Raw genomic sequence first — 13,158 nt, forward strand, 5'->3', positions numbered from 1 at the left:
CTTAAGCGCTTCGCCCAGAGGAAAAGATCTGGTTATTGCAAACATGAGTTCCAGGAAGGGAAAGCAGTCGAAAGAGACGGGGTGAGTTTTGTTACTTCTTATTTTAGTTTATCTATTCGATTTACGCAATGCCATCGGCATCTACAATGATACAAGGTAGCACAAACGTACTGCTCCAATGATAACGTGCAGCGCTGAGATGCTGAGGGGGGAATTTGAAATGTTTATAATCTGGTACAATTCTTTAACGCCGAATTTAGTTTATTATGCATCGTTGTATCGCTGCACCCCCAGTAAGAACAGCCCTCTCCAGCCTAAAACCCCAAGTTAGGGCGCCCTATCTTCTCTCGTGGAATCTGAGCTGTCAAAAGCGAAAGGTCATTATTTTGAATGTAATCCGTTTGACGTCTCAGCAGTATGTTTGCATTTCTTCTTCCCTTCCCGAGCAGAGAGTAATGTTAACTGTATTCCTTGCACCTCGCAGGTAAACGGAAATAAAACTAGCACGCGACCAAAAGTTTTAAAAAGCACTGTGACGTAGCTAAGCATGAAATGGGCTCGTGCGCAAGCAAGGCCAATGCAATGCCTTCCTTACGCCTGGACGGCTAGGAGAATGAAACAATAATCGAGGGTCAGACCCTGAAGGCCTCAATACCACTGCACCTCCAGCCTCATTGGTAGCCACGCCCCTAAAAATGCATGCAAACCACATGGTAAATGCAGCCTTCGTCACGCTAAATGCAAAACGATTTCATTCAGTCAGTGCGGTATTTAATCCTAGTTATGCCTCAACAGACTAATGCTTTTTGTTCCGGAAATGAGTTGTACCTATTGTGTGTGCGCCTTAGATCTCCCACAAACATTTTCGGATCTCCCACGTTTCTCAGTGCCGGCGTCCATGAGTTGCTCATCTGCTTCAGTTTTATTTCTATTTGCTTTCTGGGGTTCGTAGTCCACTGGTTCCCTTTTTGAAATTAGAAATGCAATTCCCAGAATACACAGTAAAACCCTGGACAGAATGTGCTACTCGCACATGGACAACAAACCTGAGAACGCTGCGTATGTGTTTTTTTTTTCTTTTTACAATTTACACTTTTTTTTAATACTTTTTTTTTCTTTTTTTTTTTTTAAACGATGTATTATTCGCGTGCATATCACACACTACATAAAATCTATCTAAGCCCAAGTAGAAGACTTCTGTGTATTTATATTCTAAAGCATCATAATGAGCAACAAAAGTTGGCCTAGCGGCTAGGGCGCTCGACCTCGGAAACAGGGTTCTAGTCTCGGTAATGACGCTGAACATCCAAATCACTTAATCTCCCCATGCCTCACAAAAACAAGCATTTGCAATGCAATAGGTCTCGCAGTTACACGAGTTAAAGCTATTGGCATTGTAAATGACAATGCCAATAGGCATTGTTATTTGCAATGTCAAGAGCTCAAACTCGCGTAAATGCGAGACCTAATGCATTGCAAATGCTTGTTCCATTAGGTACCTGTTGCGAACAACATTTATTGGAGTGGTACACTTGATGGTAATAATTCCTCCATTAGAGACCTTGTTGTGAGATAATTTATTCAAGCATTCCATCCATCACTTTGTTGGATACTTTGATGATTTAAGAGTGCAGGCATGCCTGAACAACTTACAAATCTCAATTAGAGGAATGTTGTCAATGAGGGAGTTACAATATAGGCTTATAGCCTGCTGCCAAGGTTTACAGCAGTTGGTAAAGACCTTAAACCAGAGCGGAGATGGCCTTTAACAAGGAGTGTAGCCTGAGGCAGAAGGGCTATAAGGCCATTTTAACATTCCACCGACTGCGGATAGAATGTTCTAAACTAAAAAGAGAGAAACTGAAGACAAACATAGGATTGTTAGAGCATTAGTTTACACCAGCTATTATTAGTCCTGAGCTACCTCAATGTCTTCAAAGGAGCTTCCAACATTCCAATGTTGTCATATACCCTTAGAGCCCGACCTAGTAAGCTCTACTGGCCATTAAAGGCCCGCTCCAGTGTTAAAGAAAGCAGTGCTTTCATGGCTGGTAGAGCCCGATGTGAGGGCTCTTGGGCTATTAGAGCATTCCGCCCCTAGAGGGCAGAATGTTCTAATTACTGAAAACCAAAGCCTCTCAGAGGCGGGCTCTGAGAGGCCTTTGTTCACAGCAGCAGCTGTGAACAAAAACAACATTGGAATGTTGCTCTGCGGGCTTCTACCGGCACGTTTAAGCCCATAGCACTCCATTGTATTCAATGGGGTGCTCCACATTCCAATGTTCTAATATAGCTTATGGCCCACTGTCGAGTACTATAGAAGTTGTTTAAAAACCCTGAGCCCAGGTTATATGTCTGAGAAGCGAAGGCCTATAATGAGGGAGAGGGTTTTTAACAACATGTATAGCCCAAGGAAGAAGGGCTATAGGGCTAATTGAACATTCTTTCTTCTAAGGGTAGAATGTTCCAAATTAAAAAGGGAGCAACATGAAGACAAGCAATGGAATGTTGGAGCTTTGGGCTTATACTAGCCATTATATGTACAAAGCTACTCCATTGTCTTTAATGGAGCTCTCAACATTCCAATCTTCTAATGAAAATTATTTTCACATTTTATATATTTGGCCACCTCTCTTGGTTGAGCGACAATTGTTTTTAAGATCAATGGTCTTAGATCCAGGTGTGTGCACAGTGAAAAGAAGAGTTGAAAGAATATTTAGTAGTACAGACGATCCTCAAGTGATTTCTAACATTTTAGGTTTATTTGAGATCATTCCATGGTAGTGGCTACTTTTTCTATAATGTAAAACATAAAAATCATTGATTGAACTTTTCTAAAATGTACTTATCATAGTTTTTCTACATACTTTCACATTCTGATCTAGATCAGTCTTGTGCGAACATGCATTTTAGCTCATCTTGACTAAGGTTCATTGCTTTTTTCCAGATGCCTAAGATGTATAAGATTTTGTGAGGGCTTTAAAAGAGTACAGTTGTGTCTCAACATGTGTTTTTAATTTTTGTACAAATGAGGTTTGTCACTGTCCATTATTGGTATCTCATGTTTGTAATGGTTTTAATTAACATTCAATAAATACATTCAGTACTCATTTTCTCAGTTGTAGTTGACCCATGGTTTCCATATTTCCAAAGATCGGTCAATGGTATAGCAAACGAAGTAGTGTTTTTCTGAGAAGCATGTTTGTGTAAGTGATATGGTTGAGTGGCACAGTGGTCCCAGGCTATTAGTTGGTAGCATGTTCATGGGACTCAACAGATGTCACCCAGGTTCCACCTGGAGCTTCTGTCTTATATGTTGAATTTAATAAGAAGTAAAAGAAATAAAAAAGTACCAGAAACTACGAGCCTGGATCCAGACATCTTCCATTAGATATATCCTTACATTATCACACAAGACAATTCACGTTCCCTGTAAAAATGACTTACACCGTAAGTGTGAGTTAGGACAGTGATGGGAGTTAGGAGAAACTACCGTAAGTCTGCTAAAACTGAGGCCCAGACACCAGTAGAAAACCAGAACCCCAGAGTTTGGCAGCAGGTTCAGACTCTACCTTCAATATAACTGAGGACTCAGACACTGTCACCAGATCAGAATCCATCAATAAAGCGGAGGACCATAACAAGGCAGAATTCCCTAGTCAATAAGATTGAGAACTAGTGATCCATCACATACCACTAGCCAAGATGAGTGCTCCTGTTGGCTGTGATGCAAGGTCTGTTGTGTTATCCTATTCAACACTCCTCTGAGAGCCAGTGGCTTTACACACACAAGTCAGGTGATACATTATAGAAGTGTCTTCCTTGAAGCATGAGAAAAGAGAACACAGGGTGCAGTGCAACTAGTTGGCCCTGAATGCCCCTCTTGTATGGCTTGCCTTACAGCCATCGCTATAGGGCACACAATGGTCCCTCCTTTTTGGGGGCTTGCAGTCCGAGTGTAGACATTTTAGAGTTCTACTCCATTGGTCTGTTACTCCACTCTTGAGCAGGAAGGACAATGTTTGGCAATTTCTTCCTACTTCCTTCCCAGTGAAAAAATCTACTATCCATGCAGGCAGGAAGTACATTTCTCATAAAACAGTGCACACATTCCACCTTCCATGAATATGGTCTGGCGGGAGGGTTAGGAGTATTTAGGAAGATTATGGGTTACGTGAAAAAATTGACTTGCATAAGGTTGCACATAGGTAAAAGTGCCAGATCCCTGGGAAAGGGATGCTAGCTGTAAATGAATAATTGAACAAGTTTAAGACCAGCTGCGGCCCGTGCAGGTAAGAGGAGTGTGTGTTGGTGGGGCCGGGTGGTGGGGATTTCAACAGACTATGATGAGGGAAAATTAATTATTTATTTCATTTTCTCTCTTGGTCGTCTGTCGAATCCCCCCAACCCAGCCCCACCGCTCTTACCTGCACGGGTTGCGACTGTTTAAGACAATCTTACATTGCACTGCCTACAAAAGTTTTCATTGACTTTCACAGCATTGCAAGCAAAATGTGTCATTACTAGCCAACAGAGCTTGTGAAATGAAACTCCAAAGAGTAGTAGGCTAAGTGAGAGAATTCCAAACCTGTAACCCATAGTTTGTACACAGATTTCTGCAACTAGCCCTTAACTTAGCAGCTTATGTCTAGGTGTGCAAAGGAGGACAATGACAACTATAGATGACGCCTACTATCTAGTGACAGCATTGAGTCCTAGCCTGAGAAAAATCTACCACTGCAACAGCACCATCATGTGCACTGATATATTTTAGTTGTATGACTATCAGGAAAAATAGTTTATCATACTTGGAACTGTTGAAAATGAAGTGAAACAGTTTCAAATTATCTTATTGTTCCTCTCCTTAATGTACATGGATGACGAAGAAAGTGTCACTAGTTAATTTTCTATTCATTTTCTTTTAGCACAGGTCATCCAGTGAAAGTGCAGCATGCGTCCAGGGATGGCTGGTATTAAACAGAAGTGCACCCTCCTACTTGCTATCTTATTTATTATTTGCATCTTTTCTGTGTCCTCTTACTACAAATATTCACATCGCTGGAAGACCGAACACAGACGTCTTCCAGTGCCCAGCTACCACAAGCAAACAAGAAATGTAGAGAATGAGAAGAAAGTTATGGCAGATGGGATGTGGACTGTGAATTCAATTGGCCGACTAGGCAATCAGATGGGCGAATATGCTACGCTGCATGCTTTGGCCAAGCTCAATGGCCGTCCGGCTTACATACTTCCAGCGATGCACAACTGGCTAGCACCTATCTTCAAGATAACTCTGCCACAACTGAACACATGTGTAGTTAAGAAGATAAAGTGGAGGTATTATGGGCTGCATGACTGGATGTCTGAAGAGTACAAGAACATCAGTGGAAAGTACGTCTACTTGACAGGCTATCCCTGCTCGTGGACCTTCTACCACCACATCCGACATGAGATCCTTAGAGAGTTCACATTCCATGATTTTATCAAACAAGAAGCAAATGAGTACTTGAAAAAAATAAAGGGCTCTCGGAAGAATGTAACTTACATTGGGGTTCATGTTCGACGAGGGGACTATCTACAGACCATGCCAAATTCCTGGAAAGGGGTGGTAGCCGATAAAGGCTATTTGGACAAAGCTATGGCTTATTTCCGGAATAAGTATGAAGAGCCTGTGTTTGTAGTGACAAGCAATGGGATGCAGTGGTGCAAAGAGAATATTAATAACTCCAGGGGAGATGTCTACTTCTCTGGTGATAGCAATGAGACGTCTCCGGGGAAAGACTTTTCTCTCCTTGCCCACTGCAATCACACCATTATGACTGTCGGCACCTTTGGGTTTTGGGCAGGTTACCTTGCCGGTGGAGAGATGATCTACCTCAACAATTTCACCTTACCGGATTCCGAGTTCCTCAAAGTCTTTCATTATGATGCCGCATTTCTGCCTGAATGGATTGGTATTCCTGCAGACCTTTCACCTCTTCTGTCAGGGAAACATTGAGGATACAACCTGTACTGTACATACTTCACAAGTGACCCTTTGATGAAGATTTTTTTAGGTCTCTATTTCCCAGCTGCACTAAAGCTACGCAATTTATCTGATGCTAATTTGTGTACTAATCTGGGACTGTCAATGTGGCATTAAAATATTTTAATTTAAAACATTTCTATAGAAGATTAGGAGCTAACTTTATTGTATCTGGATGTGCACTCAGCTTAACATGCCACACTGGTGTACAATAAATGTTCAACTGTATTGTAGAACCCTTGTGGCATAGGAAATCTGCCAAATGTTGAAATGGGTATACGGTGTTTATAGTTATCAGTAGTATTGGCGGCTCAACATAAAATGCTTTTTTCAGATGATAATATCCATCAAGGAAAGGTTGCGCAAATGTATTTAACCTACACATGTTAATCCGACACAAAAAGATAAGAATGGCATAGCTAATGTAACGAGGATGTAATGATAAAAAGATCTACTTCTATTACACAGAACTTGCACATTTCTCCCCAGATCTGATGAAAAACAATAATTGAGAGAAAACATTATTGTTTGTTGCCGTTTGGAAGTAATCCATAAAAATCTCTAATAGACCCTTGAAAAGTAACTACACATCAGGAAGTCAGGTGGACAGGCGAGATGAGTACATAAAAGGTGAGTGAAACTTTCACTGTGCAAATCTGAACACGTACACTTTATGTGGTCAGTGTTACTTGCATTTCAGAAGGAATCTATAAATTCATAAAGTAATTACAGTCTAGCCTTTCAGTGCATTGGGTGTTAAGTTACTCTGCATAGAAATCCTGTGTTGCCAATCTTTTGAAAATCAAGACCTCAATAGCAGTGGATAGACTTGCCAGAAATCAAAAAATAAAACTTCACATTTCGCTGACCATGGAGTTTCTTCCTGCTCATAAACGTTGATTCAATCCCATGAAAAATGGTCAAGAAAAAAACGATTTATCTATAATGGAGCATGAAAGAGGCAATCTTATGTTACCAAGTACGGAAGGAATTTTACACACGTTTAGCGAAAGTCTCAATGATATCTTAGGTCTAATTATTTTGAAAAATATCAAGCTGAAAATGTACAACTAAACCCTAAAACATTGTAGGTGTTTCGCATGCATTTCATGATAGGGTCTAACAGTGGCGTAACGAAATTTGAATGGGCCTTCTTGCAAGGTACGTTGAGGGGTCCCTTCGGGACTCAATCAGGAGCTTTCCGGCCAGGGTACTGTGCCGAGGGAACCCCCCTGGGCTTGGGGTCCCCTCGCACCACGGGGGCTGCAGGGGCCACTGGAGTCTCATACTGTTTTTTTAGTATAATGCTCCAGTAGCATCATTTTTACTTTTCTAAATTTCGGCATTTTCTACATTCCCAAATCATTATTTAAAATGCAGCTCATATTAGAATTCCAGGTTTATAGATGTAGATGCATGTATTTGTACATCTAATGTTTCAGGGTCTGACAGCCTTATTCTATGATGAATATTATCATAGGAACCTACATATAGTGTTTAGTCCCAGCAAAAAGCAATGTATTTAGCTTGAATGACTCATATTGAGAAAAAAAAGTCACTGAAAGGGCCCGTTATACTAAACTCAGCCAATTGTGTCATCAAAGAAAGCTCTGGGTGTCTTCATCAGGGCCTGACTGGGAACACAAACCAGCCCTGGCAATTATTCCAGTCTGGCACTTGTGAGGGCAATTGGGTGGGATGGATGAGTTTGCAAGAAGCAGCACTGTTTCCGCTTTAGCACTGCTGCCAGTTTCGTTACAGGAACCGATATTGCAAAAACCGGCCCCCAGTAACAAAAACCGGCCCACACTGCTTGAAAACTGTCCCCCACCATTCCGGCCCTCCGGAAAAACGCAGAGTGCCTGCTACGGCCAGTTCGACCCTGGTCTTCATGCATTAAAATATATCTGAATTGTGTTTGCCAATGGTGCACAGTTTGGCCTATGTTGATTTATCCTAGCCCAGACTGTTACACCTAGATGTCTATTTGGACTGTCCCTCCATTTACCGCAAAAGTCGCATGGGTATTAACCACAGAGACCTGCACAAGAATCAAATCTGTTTTTCCCTCATTGTTGGACTTGGCCTTTTTGGCAGGTTCACCCCTAAACTTTTTGCCTTAAGTTCTGACATGGTGTTGGTGGTTTTAGGCCTCTGGGCTCTTTAGCACTGTGGTCCAGTGTAAAGTGTGTGCACTCTCTATGTACATTTGGTGAAGTTGGCCTGCCCTCCCATTGGAATGCATTGGGGATAAATGTGTCCGTGGTAATTCCTGTTATGAGAGGAGCGCAGGGTCATGTTTAGTATGTATGAACTCGTGAGAAGAAATGCTGCGCAATGGTGTGCGCAGATTTATGATGACTGGTGGGGAAATGCCACTTTTAGACGTTGGCATTTCTGTGTGCTACGTGTCTGCCTGCCTGATGTGAATTGCATGTCTGGCTTGTGAGTGACAGGGGCTGGGAGGTGTGTGTGGCTCCAGGAGGGGCAGGGTGAGTCAGCGCTGGGCTGAATAGGACATCTGGGCTGGGAGTAGTGGGAGGGGTAATCCCCTGACTCTGAATAGGATGTACAATGCTGACTCCACCCCCTGTGGTGTGTCTGATCACCTAGCCCCCACCTGACAAAGGGGAAGAGGAGCTTGCAAAACAAAGTGCTCCAAATCCCCCCTGAACCGGTTGCATCTGGTTCCCCCATGCCCTGCACTTTAGACAAAGGATTTGGTGATATTGATATAGGGGCTGTGACCCCATGATGTTGTTCAGTCTGTACCTGCTCCTACACCTGCGGGGGCGTGCTGCTGCTGGGGCCCAGGAGGACCTGCCAGGAGGGCTGCCTCCCTGGGCCCAGCATGGCCCCCTTGATTCCTAAGGACCTGAAGGACTGTCTGTTGCCCTAGCGCCTCGTGAGCGCTATATTCCTACTTAGGAGGAGCATGTGGGCTTTTGCAGCGCAGCGCTGCATGAGGAGGGAGAGGGAATCCCCGGCGTAGGGATTCCCCCGTGTTGCGGAGGAGCGGGTGCCCACCCCGTGTTTTGGAATCTTATATGCGGGTGCCCACCCCGCTTATGCATGCATTATTATTGCGGGTGCCCACCCCACTCTATAACTTAAATTGCGAGGGAGCCCACCCCTCATTGCCGCCAAGAGAAGGAGAATCACCGCCGCGGCCCCGATCGCCGAACCGGAAGTCAGGCAATCTTGCCTGGGACGTGGGCGGGGCCTCCTGCGGGCCGCCGGAAGTCTGGACTGGGCTTCCGTAAGCGAGGGAGAGCCCCAGCGACTGGAGAAGAGGCGGCCGAGTGAACGTCTGCAGCCAGGCGGGGCTCATGTGAGCTGAGAGAGCCCCGTGCAGCAGACGAGAAGTGTGGCAGCTGATCGGCGGGGGCTCCCGTGAGAGGAGGGAAGTCCCACGCTGCCAGAGAAGAGCGAGACCACAATTGAGGAGAGAGAGCCCCCGAGCAGGGGGGGCTCTCCTGGTGCACGCCGCAGGGATCCCTGGAAGAAAAGGAGTCCGGTGAGTAGAGCTGGTGGGGAGGGGGTGTATATCGAGGCACGCTATCAGTGCCTGCCCCATGGTTGTTTCCCCAAGGCACCTGGTTGGTGCCTGAGCAGCCTCACAGAGGGCAGGCCGCTCCAACACTGGGCATGATTTTTGCGAAGGGCCCCAGTGGGGGTCCAGAGGCACAGTGCTGCCCGCGTGTTTATGCTGATCCCAGCTGCCCTGCGGGAGTTTTGCGCAGTTTTATCTTAGTCCCTGAGTGGGACAGGAGGCACAGTGTTGCCAGGGCCTTCACTTGATTCACAGCTGTGCAGCACTTAGTGCCAGCTGCTACGTTTAGGCCACAGTTCTTTGGGGGCAGGCTTGAGAGATAGGAGTGAGATGCAGCTCCTTTGCCCCAGCGCAACTATGGATTCTGCTGCACTGGCAGCGTGTTCTGGCACTTTGGACATAGGGCATTTGAGCCCTAGAGAAGGCCAGTTGTCCAGGGGGGTCGGTGATTTATGTGATGTGAGGAAATGTGGTTCTCTACTGTGATTCATACCTCTAAATGCGTTTGGGGATGAGATTATGGGCCTCATGTAGGTAGCATACCAGTTACCACTTCTAAAATACCGAACGATACCGAATCGGTATTTTAGAAGTGGTAACTCGTATGTAGGTAATGAGTCGGTATTTTTTACCGATTCGTTACAATTCGGTAATTACCGAATCGGTATTTACCGATTCGGTAATGAGGCATACCTTCCCATTGATGGGAAGGTATGCCTCATTACCGAATCGGTAAATACCGATTCGGTAATGTGTTGAACACATGCAAGATTGGCAGGGTGTCACATTGACACCCTGTTGCACCCCTGATTCGGCCATGTGTACACATGTGGCACACATACATGCCCTAAGGGCATGTATGTATGCCACATTGCACACTGCTACGCGCGTAAAAATGCATAAACACATACATTGATTATTTACCACCAACTATAAGTTGGTGGTAAATACCGACTCTTAAACACACCCACACACTCCCCCTACATCTCGATTTTGGTTTCGGAATTTACCGAATCGGTAAAATTACCGATTCGGAAAAGTTACCGATTCGGTAACAGTACCGATTCGGTATTATTACCGAATCGGTAATTTTACCGATTCGGTAAATTCCGAAACCAATAATTGTCCCCCTACATACCAATAGCCAAAATACCGGTCGGTAACGGTATAATTACCGAAAATCGGCCGTTACCGACCGGTATTTGGCTACCTACATGAGGCCCTATGTGCGTAATGTGTTTATGCTTGTGAGGTTATTTCCTACTGTGAGTTTTACCCCTAATGTGAGTTATGCTTAGGAGGTTAGGGTCTAATGCGTTTAGACTTATGAGATGATTGCATAATGTGTTTATGCTGGTGAGGTTGGCGCAGAATGTATTTCACGCCTAAATGTGATACTGTGCATAATATGGTTTATGTTACAGGATGATGCTGAGTACAGTGGTTACCAGTGATTACTGGTTGTACGTTTATGTGATGTCCTACTTTTACTAAGTTCACTTTTTGATGGGTCTGACAGTGGTCCAGTTGGCCCTGTCAGGTGTATATAATCCCTTGTAGATATTACCTAGTGCCAGGTGGCACAATGTATATTATTTGATTACTATTCTAATGTGTTATGAGAATACAAAGGCTATTTTTGATCTAACCTTGTGCGGAGTTCCTTTTGTGGTGTGCCTGGTATGTTGTTGCTGTGTGCGTGCGCAAGCGCTTTACACATTGCCTCTGGGATAGGCCTGACTGCTCGTGCCAAGCTACCAAGGGGGTAGCAGGGGTTATCTTTGGCGTATAACTCCCTTGCCCTGACTAGAGTGGTGGTCTCTGCCTTGCTTTGGCGCAAGCCTTAGCCAACCAGAGATCCCATTTCTAACACTCATTTACTCGCTAGACCAACATCTCTGAATTTTCTGAGACATCTAATAATATGTTCTCTAATCTATTCCTTTGTAGTTTTCAAATAGAAGCACAATATTTTATGTAGAAAGCCGATACGTTTGAAAAGGCTGGATACAAAAATCTTCTTTTACCACTTATCCATGATTCCAAAGCTGCACAAAATGTGGGCTAAGATATGCTTCTTGGGTCCTATGCGTCTTCGCATCAGTCCCAACTTGCCTTTCATTTATCGCCAGGCTATTTTGGACCCCTCATAGAGATGGTAAAGTAACCTGACAAAGCAAGAGGGAAATGTATGCTTTCCAGGTAAGACCATAAACATTCCAAGTTCACTAGATTAACGACTTCTCTGTATCTAGTAAAAAAAACAGCTTGAGGAATTTAGATTGTGTTTACAACTTTATGGTGTGAAATGAGTAATTGATGTCAACTAGCGACGAGGTATACCTCCTAACTTTACTAGATGTATCAGTATAGCAGTTACAGTCCAAAACCACTTGTTAACATCTTCCAAAATATTGTATAATCATCATTCAACAGACAAACAGAACTGACCTCTTTTATTGGGTTTCAGGAAAATATTGAAAACCAAGCTAGATTCCTAATATGAAATGATTATGCACCAAGGCCTGAATGTAATATGCTGCTTAGAGTTAGTGGTCAGGTTAGGCACTAGTATTGATCACAAGGTTTCATACACGTTTCATCCTAATCCATTCTTTCCAGGAGTCTTCCTTTTCAATAGGGAAACTATTGAATGGTGGCATTGTGTGAAGATCACCAGAGTCCAGAGTATTAAGACGGGCTCTTACATATATTTATGTTTTTCAGTATCAGTCAATCAAAAGATGTTTATTTAGACCACTTGGTCTTTAAACAATATCATCTACATACCATTCTTATAGCAATGACTACAAATAATTAAAAACACTTTTTTGTTCAAATAGTTTTTATTGAATTTTCCAAAATAAGAACAAAAGTGAAAAGGACAAAAAACAAAAATAATAAACAAGAGACGCAAATTACAAAGAAAAGTAGAAAATGTTCCCCATTACAGACAAGCTTATGTTTTAAAACATAAGAATACAGTGTGGAGGTCATATTTTGATTGACATTCAAAATACTTATAAGAACATCAGGTAGAGCAAATATCATGACATCATGGAGAGTAGTATATTGTACGTAGGAACATATCACGTGTATATTCTATGTATCAGCATAGTTTGCAAGATTAACATAGTCCACTCATATCACATCATTAATACATCTTGAGTCTTAGTTTGAACCCCCTATGGAGGAAATGTGAGGCTTGTACGGTTTGATACACACTGTACATGATGGAACAAAGGAAGGGAAGCGTGATCATAGTATATGCCTAAAGGGAGAACTGTCAGCATTATGTAGGAAGTTTAGTTTAGCTACCGACAAGAAGACCGTTAATATATATATGTGCGTCCCCTGTGGTTTTATTCTTTGTATTGCATATCCTTAAGTGGTTAGAGAGAGGTACCCGTTGAGTTCATGGTGGATCACACTTAAAGAAGAAAGCATGAAGAGAGTTCCATAGTTTCCTATGGTGAGGAGTGTAAGGAAATATTTTCCGCACCTCTAAGGAAAGAAAGCCATTCTTGCCACATCTTGAAGGAGACTGCTTTAGTCTCTTTCAAAACAATTAAAAGTGCTA

At 43.3% G+C, this 13,158-nt stretch overlaps 1 protein-coding gene across 1 annotated transcript; it reads left to right on the top strand.

Annotated features, from left to right (window-relative positions):
* Positions 1-4,963: 4,963 nt before the first annotated feature.
* LOC146809545 (galactoside alpha-(1,2)-fucosyltransferase 2-like) lies at positions 4,964-5,998 on the top strand. The gene has a single exon (XM_085614354.1). It carries the CDS (start codon positions 4,964-4,966, stop codon positions 5,996-5,998), a length of 1,035 nt encoding a protein of 344 aa, XP_085470480.1.
* Positions 5,999-13,158: the final 7,160 nt, after the last annotated feature.

Source organism: Triturus cristatus, chromosome 7 (genome assembly GCF_964204655.1).
Source record: "Triturus cristatus chromosome 7, aTriCri1.1, whole genome shotgun sequence".
Classification (NCBI taxonomy): Eukaryota; Metazoa; Chordata; class Amphibia; order Caudata; family Salamandridae; genus Triturus; species Triturus cristatus.

What these genes read in the sequence shown, in the direction of transcription:
- LOC146809545 (XM_085614354.1), top strand. Translation starts at nt 4,964, where the DNA reads ATGGCTGGTATTAAACAGAAGTGCACCCTCCTACTTGCTATCTTATTT.